Below are 12,381 nucleotides of genomic sequence, written 5' to 3' on the forward strand. Positions count from 1 at the left end.
CAAACCTGAACATGAAGGGAGGACAGCAGGGGTTTCACGGAGAAATGCAGAGTACGCAGGGTAACACAGAGGATGAACACAGACGACGCGACGAGGAACAAAGGCAAACACACACTATAAATACACAGCTGGACCTGATTAACCTGACAAGACAGGGGAACACTAACACCAGGGACCAACAGAGGGAGCACAAACCCAGAAACCCAGTATCTAAAACACAAAACACAAACCATCACAACTCCCCCCCCCCCAAATAATAATGAAAATAATAACAATAAATACACCAAACACAAAATCACCGAGTCACGGACTCAGGATTATGACAACATAGATATTTACATTAAGCTTACAATGGCAAGTAGTTGGGGAATTTTTTAAAATTCAATATGAAAATACCTGACTAGACATGAAAGTGTTTTACACTAAATTCTACATAAATCATCAGCAGTACTTTTACTGCAGAAAAGCTGTTCCCCATATTGATCATATGAATGCTGTTATATTGATCAGTATTACTGCTGCTGCTGATGTTTAGGGTTGACCTCATTTGAACTGTTTCATATGGTGTTTAATTTTTGGTAATGCCTCATATTCTATAAAAATCATATGTTTGCGGTGGCAAGTGCATCTCTCAATAAACAACTGGCAGTGAGCTTAAAAAAAACAAGTCTACAGCTTGATTTTAAAAACAAAATACATTACATTTATTTATAAAATAACACACACACAGCTGAAGTAAAAGGCCTGAGCAGTGTGTGACACAGACAGTATCCCCATTTATTTACATTTACACAACATCTTCTTTTTTCTTCCAGAAAGCATCAAAAGAGAAGTAATACAACAGAGGATCCAGACAGCAGTTTAAAACAGTAAGACATATCAATGGCTTGACATGGGCACAATCCATAGCCATAGTTATAGGCACAGGTAAGAATATAGCATATAAAATCAAGTTTATGGCAAAAATCAGCATTACATTCATCTTGTTGTTGATTTTTGGAGAGTCACCACTGAGATGTCCGTGTAGAGTCCTAAACACCATAGTGGTGCACACAATATTGACTAACAGCATTGTGACCAATATTACAATCATAAACTGAATAACTCTTAATCGGATTCCTTCCAAAGGACATTTTGCAGATTCGTAAGACTCAAAACAAGTAGGGCGAGTGTGGTTATTCAACTGCTTTAGAAAGTCCACACTCTCTAGGATGTTCATCACCAGCAAAATCACCCAGACGAGTACAGAAGCCTTCCAGGCATTGCACGAGGTTCGAAGATTGCGAGACCTCATAGGATAAACCACAGCCAGCATTCGGTCCACGCTTATGAAGGTGATGAAGGAGGAGCTGGAGCGGATGTTGGTGCGAAAGAACATTGTGATGATGAGGCACACCCCACTGGGCAGAGTCCATTCCCCTGTGGCGTGAAAGTGGATCCTCATGGGCAAAGTGAAGACCAACAGCAGGTCTGAGAGTGCCAGGTTAACCATGAAAACAGCGTTGGGTGATTTGAGGCTGTGCCGGCGAAGAAGAATCCACAGTGAGATCGCATTGAGAGGCAGACCTATCACCATAATTAAGCTAAAGATCCCAGCATAAACCCGGTCTTCTGTTGTCACGTCAGTGATGTTTGATGTGTTCATGATGAGAAAAGAAATCCTTCTGCGTCCTTTACAAAATATTGTAGCCAAGCAGCAAATGTTCCTCTTTGTGCTGGTTATCTGTGTGGAATCAGAATCAGAATCAGTATACTTTATTAATCCCAAAGGAAATTAGGGTTATAGCGGCAGCACGCTAATGGCGCATGCGGACTAACAAAGGAACCTTCTGACCAACTTTACAAAAACATCACATTGGGGAGACATGTCAGAAAGGTAGGCTGATAGGAAAACAACAACGAAAATACATAACATGAGGTAAGAGGAGGAGAAAAAAACTCCACTCAGACTGAGCTCCTAGTGGGAGAACAGTTTGATAACAGAAAAAACACCTCAGCACAAAAAGCACATGACTATCAATACACCATAGAAACACAAGACAAGCAACAGGGGCGGGTAAAGGGTAAGAGAAAGCCGGTGTAGGCAGCGCATCCGGTCCTGCAGCATCCTGCCATCTTCCCCGGTAGGGCACAAGCATCGAAGGTGTTGGAAAGGGAGGGGGGATCAGTGTGTGCATATCAGTGTATGTGTGTGTGTGTGTCCAGAGTTCAGCTGAGACAGTGTCTTTTGCCCTGCCAGGCTAAGTAAATGAGGTGAGGTTAGTCTGCGAGGGCACAGGAAACTTTGTGACATGACTCAACATTTGTGGTAACTGACAGAAGTGACACTACATTACAACACAGTTAAGCTAAGCGTAAACCCTGCATCTTGTGTTTACTGTTAGCCCAGAGTGGCTAACTGTTTACAGCTAGCCACTCAAGGCTAAAGGCTATTACACACTGAACGCGAAAAAGGGACACGAAATTAACAATTAATTACGTGCCAGTTGTTTAAATGCCTTACGTGTAAACAATTAACTTTAGTTAGTATAGATTACCACTGTAACTCTAGAGTTAGAGTGGGAGAAAAGACGGGGAGTTCTTTTTGAGAATGAATCAGAGATCACTAGGGATGGGTACCGGTGTCCGGTGCCATCTGACATAAACGGTAGTAACCAGACCGAAAAGCAGCGCACATTTTGGTGCTTTATTTCGGTGCTTTATTTCGGTGCTTTTTTTTCCTGAGCTGTGATACACTTCTAGCCAATCATTTTACGTTTCCGAGGATAGTAGGCGGGGCCAGGTACGTACGTTCAGTTAGAGTAGAGCTACAGATTAAAAATGTCCAAGGCGAAGCGGTCAAAAGTCTGGCTGTACTTCACAGCAAAATATGCAAACTCAGCAGCCTGCAACAAGTGCTTTAAGCTGATACTGTGATACTGTCAAAGGAGGTAACACCAAGAATCCGATTAAACACCTGGCGAAGCATAGCGTTTTTTTTAAAAGCCGAGAAATGCGCCGTATTTGATAGCTTGCTGCGAGACCTCACACCGTGCACGTCGGGTGGGTTGCCAGTTATCGGACCCGGAGCAACATCCCCCAAAAACCCGAAGAATAGAGTCCTGGCCCCTAGCCCTGCCAGTGTAGCAGAAATGATGATGATGATGATGCAGCAGCAGCCGTTCTTCTCTGCATGAGTAGCTTCATGTTGTTCGTGTGTAATTTACGTTGAGTAGGCTAACCACGTTATTACATTAATGCATGTAAGGTGAACTAGCAAACATCATCATAGCTACATGCGGCTGTCTTCTTGTTTGATGGCAGATACTCGCTTCACCCTGGCCAAAAAGGCTAAAATGACCAAAGAAAAAGTGGGAAACAGCTAAACATGAGAGGTTTTTGGACAAAGTTTGTGTTTTTTCCATTGTTTAAGCACTGCTTCCAGCCAAGAGTGATGCCATATATGCCCCATAGCTGCAGAAAAGGCACACATTGTTATCTTTTTACAAAAAAACCCAGCTGAACATGAGAGGTTTTTGGACAAAGTTTGTGTTCTCCATTCTTTAAGCACCGGTTCGAGCACCGTTTAAGCACCGGCACCGTTTCAAAAGTACCGATTTGGCACCGGTATCGGATAAAACCTAAACGATACCCATCCCTAGAGATCACAGTATAAAAGTGAAAATAAATATTTCACTTAAGGCCCTGTGAACCGCAAAGAAGAGAAAAAAACTAAAAATAGGTTCTTAATAATCCTAAAGGATTCTTGCAGCTTTATTAAAATCTCCAAGAGGGCAGCAGGTCTCTCTACATCTGTGTGTTTGTTAACTGAGAGATTCTATTGTTCCTGAAAATAACCCGTGTTCCAGTTTAGCTCGTTTTCATTTTACACTGGTTAAGTTTTTTTGTTATATCACACACTCCACTCTAACTGCTTCAGATAATAAATGTGCAGATTTCTCATTTTCAACAAGTAGGTGCTTCTACCTGCTAGTATGTCATACTTGACAAAAGACCTCACTGACAGAAAAAAGTTGCTCTCTAGATCATACAAATGCATATACATGTCAACATTGTCTTCAGATAACAAAGTAAATTATACTGATTAAAAGCATTTGCAATGATTTTGAAATATTTTTGAATTTTGAAATAAAAACAGCCCTCTAACTGGACTTGTACCTATGTGTTTCTGTGACATCAAGCTAAGCACACGCTACAGTTTTATCAAAAGGACTGGACTGGACTGGAACATGTCAAATTTTTATTAAGGAACCAGGCTGGTGTAATTAATTCCAGCAGGCTCGTAAGTATAAGAACTACTTGTTTCAGCAGATAAAATTAAAGCGCTTGGAGTTGAGTAACTGAAGTTGCAGTGCAAGTGAAACGAACCTTATGGAAATAATGAATTGAGAATCAGAAATACTTTATTAATCCTGAAGGAAATTATAGGTTGCATCTGGTATTGAGGTATTGAGATTTACCTGACAGAAACATACTTTGTGTTTCCAGAGTATCGTCAGCCCTGCCTTTGGTTTTGGTTTGGCTTTGTTTGCATTAACTAGCTTGACAACATTTAAAACCCTAATTGTAGATAACGAGTATCACAAGGGTTGTTATCAACTTGTAGATCATATCAATCTTCTTCTACGCGAAATGATCCCTATGAGTGACGCCTACGCCAAACCGAGATGTTGTCAGATGATGACGATGAAATCACGATTAAAAACGTGAAAAGAACATAAGAAATGTATCAGTAAAATGCAACATTGTTGCAAATTGAGAGTTAAATATGTTGGCGTGAGAGCTTGCAGAGAATTGAGAATGTGTAGAAAACGTGAACTCATATTTTGAAACTTTCACTTTTTAAGTTAAAACTTAACTCAAAAGTTTGATATTCTCATTGATATTTTCACAAATATACTGAGAGCAGCAAACTTGTTATTTAAATTATACTCATATTTATTTCTTTTTTTTAACTACTACTACTTAGAACCACAACTCTGACTACAAGTTCTAAAATCAGTGAATATGAGTGCTCTACTATTGCATTAAACATTTCCCCTTCCACACCCTGACCTACTTTCCCTGCTGACGTGCTGATTTTTGGTTTTAGTTTTGTTATCTATTCTGTCACAAGTTAGCTAACATAACTAATATAAGTCTAATAGCCCAAAACCAACCACATGACATTATGTTCTGTACTGACAGAAAAACACTAAACATGTTTTTAAAACATGAATTTTAAGTGTCTCAGAGTGACGCTGTGAAACTAGTTCATGCATTTATTACTTCTAAGTAAGACTACTGTAATTCATTATTATCAGGATGTCCTAAAAACTCCCTGAAAAGCCTTCAATTAGTCTAAAATGCTGCAGTAAGAGTACTGACAGGGACTAGATAGAGAGAGCATATTTCTCCTTCATTGGCTTCCTGTTAAATCCAGAATTGAATTCAAAATCCTGCTCCTCACATACAGGTCTTAAATAATCAGGCCCCATCTTATCTTAATGACCTTGTAGTACCATATCACCCTATTAGAGCACTTCGCTCTCGCACTGCAGGCCTACTTGTTGCTCCTAGAGTATTTAAGAGTAGAATGGGAAGGAGAGCCTTCAGGCCCCTCTTCAGTGGAACCAGATTCCAGTTTGGATTCGGGAGACAGACACTATCTCTACTTTTAAGATTAGGCTTAAAACTTTCCTTTTTGCTAAAGCATATAGTTAGGGCTGGACCAGGTGACCATAAATCCTCCCTTAGTTATGCTGCAATAGGTTTAGCCTGCTGGGGAATTCCCATGATGCATTGAATATTTCCTTTTCAGTCACCTTTCTCACTCAACATGTGTTAATAGACTTCTCCTCTGAATCACACTTAATTAATCTCTGTCTTTCTTCCATGGCATGTCTTTCATCCTGTCTTGCTTCTCTCACCCCAACTGGTCGCAGCAGATGGCCGCCCCTCCCTGAGCCTGGTTCTGCCGGAGGTTTCTTCCTGTTAAAAGGGAGTTTTTCTTCCCCACTGTCACCAAAGTGCTTGCTCATAGGGGGTCATGTGATTGTTGGGTTTTTCTCTGTATCTATGAAGCGCCTTGAGGCGACTTTTATTGTGATTTGGTGCTATATAAACAAAATTGAATTAAAATTGAATTGAAGTTAGCCAGAGCAGGTACAGTAGCCTATTTTGACAAAGAAGCCCCAACCAAGATCATAGCAGATGCAAGCCCTGTAGGCTTGGGCGCAGTGCTAATACAAATACAGAACGGAGAAGAGGTACCAGTGTGTTACGTAAGTCGGAGTTTAATAGACTGTGAGCAAATATATTCTCAAATGGAAAGAGAAGCCCTAGCACTGGTATGAGCATGTGAGAGACTACATCCATATGTGTATGTCAGGAAGTTTGACCTCATCACAGAACACACATAGAGATCATATACAGCCAAAGATCTAGACCTTGTGCACGAATAGAAAGATGTACTAAGTACTATGATAAATGGCCTGTATTTATATAGCACTTTACTTGGTCCCTAAGGACCCCAAAGCGCTTTACACATTCAGTCATCCTCCCATTCACACACACATTCACACACTGGTGATGGCAAGCTACATTATAGCCACAGCTGCCCTGGGGCTCACTGACAGAGGCGAGGCTGCTGGACACTGGCGGCACCAGGCCCTCTGGCCACCACCGGTAGGAAACGGGTGAAGTGTCTTGCCCAAGGACACAACGACCGAGACTATCGGAGCTGGGGCTCAAACCGGCAACCTTCCGATTATAAGACGAACTGCCAACTCTTGAGCCACGATCACGCCCTGAGTATGGTGTAATGACATCTAAAACTGCTGAAAAAGTCATTGACTCTATATATTCAGTAGACATGGGCTACCAGTTACCATTAAATCTGATAACAGCCCACCGTTCAAATCTGAGTTTTTCAGAGAATACTGCGAAACTAATGGAATCAAACATATAAGAACCACACCAAAATTGGCTCAAGCAAAGGGAGAAGTGGAACGTCAAAATGCATCAATGATGAAAAGAATCAGGATCACACAAGCTGACAGCCTTGACTGGAAACGAGAGCTGAGAAAACATGTGACAGATTATCGCAGCATTGAACATCCAACCAAAGGCAAAAGTCCAGCAGAACTCCTGTTCGACTGCAAAATGAGAGGAAAGTTACCGAACACCTGTGAGTCAAAATCAACTGAGTTGGATTTGCGTGACAGAGGAAGATCAAATCAAAATCAAAGATTTCTGCTGATGAACGAAGAGGAGCTGAGTATTCAAAAGTTGACATGGGAGACAGTGCTGGGTCAACAAGACAAAGTGGACAAGTTTACAACACCATTCAACACAATGCCACACAAAATTGTAAGCAGAACTGGAAACCAAGTCATTGTTGAATTGCCAACAGGAGCTCGCTATCACCGGAATACTACACATGTGAAGAAATACAAGACAAATGAGACCAGAGAAGGACAACACGAGCAAGACACAATGAAAGGGAGGAAAGTGAAACAAACACAAAGATTGACACCTTCACGCCAAAACCACAAGAGGGCCCCCAGCGGCCAGAGAGACCAAGTAGATCACAGAGGGCTAAAAAGATACCTGAGAGGTTTCATGATTTTGTGGTTAAATAAACCATAATATGTTAATGTGTAGAGGTAATATAAAATGTACAAGTTTCAAGTTCATATATGTATTTGTCCCTCTTTGGGGTGATACTCCCACTAGGACTTAAATCTGGGACTCCCCACCATTTGACCTTAGAACTGAAGAAGCTTCTCGGATGAGAGGTGAAACGTCTTCAAGCTGCTTGAAGACATTTCACCTCTCATCCGAAAGAAGTCCAGCCGCTTTTCTTTGCAAGCTCCTTTGACTACGATGACCTGGATGACTGAGAACCTTCACAGACATATTCATATATGTATGTATATATGTATATATTAGGGAAAGGAAAGGTACAGGTGTGGTGAGACAGAAAAAATAATTGTCACAAAGTAAGACAAGAAAACAATGTTCAGTGTTAAAAAAAGAGAGAAAAAAGAAAACAAAGTTATTAAGGCTAAAGAGGAAAAGGGGGATATCATGTACTGATATGTGGATAATGTCTTAATGTGATGACATTGGAACCGGATGCTGTTGCCCCGGAGAAAGCCTCATTAAGCGGCTAGTTGTCAGATCGACAGTGTTCATTAAAGCAAGAGAAAGATAATGCTTTATATCCTGATTTAATTCAGAGTGCTCCACCTAATCCACTAGTAAGGTGGGCACAGAACAGATGGTATGGAGAAAAAAATTGTGAGACATCAGATTTAAAGGCCTCAGACATCAAAACATCGACAAAAAAAGCATCGCTTTCATTGAAAAATTCTGAATTCTGACTAAAAGTCATCAGACCATACGGTCTCAAAATAAAAGTGCCTCAGAGAGAATCTTCCTGCAGGTGATACTGTTGTCAGTTCTCAGCCCAAATCTAAATACATCATTAATGTCATTAAAAGGGCATCAAAGTGTGTGCCAATTCAGGGTCTGCATCCTTCAAAAGACTTGTCCTTTGCGATCGACGTAGGTCAGGTCCTTCGAAGACGGCAAAGGCCGGAATTTCGAGGCTGTTAAAAGCAACTGGTTTAGCCTACGGCACGCTGTTTTTTGATTATAGAAGGGGTCTACCTTACAATATAAAGCATTTGAGGCCACTGTTGTTTTGATTTGGCGCTATGTATAAAATTGTATTGAAAATTGAATTGAATTGCTCGAGTTGCTTAACACTGCATTTTTTGACAGAAATGAAGGAGAAATTTTTAATCTTATGTATGTTAAGTATCTGAGGCTGAGCGACCAACGGACTGTAAAAACATTATAATAATAGCTAGAAAATAACAGCTAATGCTCATGTGACTAGTGTCATCTCACTTGTGTAATGAAAATATGATATGTCCAATATTACATTTCTTTTATTACTAAATTAAATTTAAAAATTACAGCAGTAAAATTGAAGTTTCAAATACAGAGCTTCAGTAAATACTCCAACGTGCAATTATTTCTGTTTCATATCACAGACAGTGGATCATGGTATGGTTAGATAATCATATAATCATATAATCATCGTCCCGATACCCAAAAACTCCAACCCATCCCATCTTGCCTCAATGACTACCGCCCAGTAGCACTCACCCCCATCATCACTAAGTGCTTAGAGCAGCTGGTCCTAGCACACTTCAAATCCTGTCTCCCCCCCACCCTGGACCCCCACCAATTCGCATACCGCCAGAACAGGAGCACAGAGGATGCAGTCTCCATCGCACTGCACTCTGTCCTCTCACACCTGGACAACAACAACATCTACGCCAGAATTCTGTTTATAGACTTCAGTTCAGCGTTCAATACAATCCACCCCTCACAACTCATCAGGAAACTGACAGACCTGGGCATCAGTTCCCTCATCTGCAAATGGTTACTGGACTTCCTGACCAACCGCCCCCAACATGTCCGGCTGGATAACCACTGCTCATCTACCATCACAATGAACACCGGTGTACCACAAGGCTGTGTGATGAGCCCTTTCCTCTACTCCCTCTTCACCCACGACTGCAGACCTGCTGATGGTTCCAACACCATCATTAAGTTTGCAGATGACACCACGGTGATTGGCCTCATCAGTGACAACGATGAGGCCGCCTACAGGGAGGAGGTGGATCGTCTGGCTGAGTGGTGCGACACAAACAACCTGCTGCTTAACACCGAGAAGACCAAGGAGCTCATCGTGGACTACAGGAGGAATGCTGACCCACATCCACCCATCCACATTAAGGGGATGGCTGTGGAGCGTGTGAGCAGCTTCAAGTTCCTGGGAGTCCACATCTCCGAGGATCTCACCTGGACGACCAACTGCTCCAAGCTGGTCAAGAAGGCTCACCAGCGCCTCTTCTTCTTGAGGACTCTGAGGAAGAACCACCTGTCCTCAGACATCCTGGTGAACTTCTATCGTTGCACCATCGAGAGCATCCTGACCAACTGTATAACAGTCTGGTACGGGAACTGCTCTGCCTCGGACCGGAAGGCGTTGCAGAGGGTCGTGAAAACTGCCCAGCGCATTGCCGGAGCACCACTTCCTGCCATAAAAGACATCTACAGGAAGCGGTGTCTGAAAAGGGCTGGGAAAATCATCAGAGACCCCAGTCACCCATCACATGGACTCTTCACCCTCCTGCCCTCTGGGAGGCGCTACAGGAGCCTCCGGACTAAGACCACCAGGTACCAGAACAGCTTCTTCCCCACAACTGTCAGACTCCTGAACTCTGCCTCCTGACATCTGACCCACGTTAACACATGGACTGAACATACCCACACCCACAATGGACAACTGTACCCTCAAACACACAATAATAACATGGACTGAACCACCACTCACAACCACTAGCACTTTATATAGCCTCTGTAGAAACTATCTACACCCTCACTTATCTTAACTGCACTACTGTATAGCTCTGTGTAAATAATCATTCTGTACATTCGATAATCTTTAATCCTACAACTGTTTACAACTTGCATAGTTCCCATTTCTATATAGCTGTATATCTCAGATTCTGTAAAGTTATTTATTTCATATTCTGTATAGTTTTTCATATTTATATCCTGTTCATAGCCTGTACATAGCTTGTACTCACTACAGCCTGTACATACTTATAGTTATAGAATATTCACAACATACTTCATACCGTGTACATTATAACATACCATAATAGACCCATTTCTGGAATATTTGTATTACTACATAAATAAATGGGATACACTGAATACTTACCTCAATACTACCAAGCTTTCTCCTAGGCCGTTACCAGTCTGATGCTCTTTTGTCTGAGACCTTTTAGTCTAACCAAGTTTTGGCTGAAACCTTTTAGTCTGATGCCAGTTAGTCAGATGTCTGATGGGTCTTTTAATGAAACGTGACGCTTTTTTTGTTTGTCGCCTACTTCTGAGACACGTTTAAAAGACAACAAAACACTTAATGAATGCAGCTATTAGTTTGAGTTTTGCAAAACTTTCCTTGCAAGAAGTGTTGCCAAAGTCAAAAGTCAATGTGTGAATTTGTGATTTATGAGGTTGTTGTAAGTAGTAAAAAGGGAAATAAAAATTATTAATATTCAAATCACAAGTTTGCAGCTCTCAGTATATTTGTGAAAGTATCAACCTAGACATTTGTGAATATTTTTTTCAGTAACTGCAAATTAAAATAAAACAAACACACAAGCATGTAAAATATGTTTAAAAGTAAAAGTTTCAAAATAAAAGTTCGCATTTCTTTCTTTCTTTTTTTTATTCTGCAAGCTCCCACATTTTACAAACGTATTTCCCTTCATAGAAATAAGACAAGAGATTACTGCTGCCGTTAGTCTTGGGATTCTCAGACCGGTAAAATAAATATTTTAATTCCAGTTAATTACTTTATCGCTGGATGTGCTACTGTGCTGCGCTTAAAACATGCTATTACCACACATAGTAAATAAACAAATCAGTCAAACGTGGCGCTTCTGGTCGATTTTAAACCGAAAGTCTGAACATAACCTGCTCCTGAGTTATGAGCGTACTCGTCCGAAGGTCTTGCTGGCAGTTTGCGTTTTAACCTAATAGCTATAGTTATTTTTCTTCTTCTTATCATTATTATTATTATTATTTGTTTTGGAAACTTACTAAATTCGTCTAAATGTAGCCTTAATGAAACAACGTCATTTTAAACGCGAAAAAGGCCAATTTGTGCCCATGCAGTCAGAAGCGTGTTTGATAAGACGGATTACAAGCAAACTAAAGTTTCTGCGCCTAACTGCAGCTTGGACTGTGCTCAGTCAGACAATCTCTTCAAATATACTCTGTAATCTACTTTGCGTATCTTTATTCAGGAAGTCTTCCTTTTTCCCGATCTCCCATACGTAAAAGTGGACCTACGTACCTGCGGGTCCGCAACTCTTCTGCTGTCGCTTTCCAACGACGGAGCCCCCACATCTGTCGGCGTGTTAGACTTACAGGGAAACAGTTGTGTTTTGGGCGTGGCTTTTAGGACATTTCTTTAAACAACATAAACACCAAAAAGTTTTCCAGTTTGACAGGTTGCATTTCCATGCGTAAGACCGCCGCTGGAGTTTAAATTGTGAGACGTTTCCGCCAAACTCCGCATAATAAGGAAAATTGCGCTCCTTTTGCTCCCACTGGACTCTTTAATAATTTTTCTTTGTATCTGACATCAGACATGCCCCATATTTGTACTGCTTTTCTTCTTTTCTTTACAGAGCTTTGTATGCTTGCAGTGCCATTCAAAACGGCAAAACCGAAAATATGGTCAGGACTTTAACGCACTTAGATTGACACGTTTTGCTTGCTTGATCTCAGCAAGCATAACAC

General features: G+C 41.2%; 1 protein-coding gene across 1 annotated transcript; it reads right to left on the minus strand.

Moving 5' to 3' along the window:
• Positions 1–756: 756 nt before the first annotated feature.
• On the minus strand, positions 757–12,049 carry LOC101463766 (lysophosphatidic acid receptor 6). Its single transcript, XM_004562789.4, has 2 exons — positions 11,933–12,049; positions 757–1,723 (listed from the first exon to the last, which is right to left on the minus strand). Exon 2 carries the CDS (start codon positions 1,643–1,645, stop codon positions 788–790), a length of 858 nt encoding a protein of 285 aa, XP_004562846.3. The 5' UTR covers positions 1,646–1,723; positions 11,933–12,049; the 3' UTR covers positions 757–787.
• Between the last annotated feature and the right edge of the window lie 332 nt (positions 12,050–12,381).

The sequence above is a fragment of the Maylandia zebra genome, linkage group LG14 (assembly GCF_041146795.1).
Source record: "Maylandia zebra isolate NMK-2024a linkage group LG14, Mzebra_GT3a, whole genome shotgun sequence".
Classification (NCBI taxonomy): Eukaryota; Metazoa; Chordata; class Actinopteri; order Cichliformes; family Cichlidae; genus Maylandia; species Maylandia zebra.

Bases quoted from the DNA above. Each gene is read 5' to 3' on its own strand.
- LOC101463766 (XM_004562789.4), bottom strand. From the start codon at position 1,645: ATGAACACATCAAACATCACTGACGTGACAACAGAAGACCGGGTTTAT.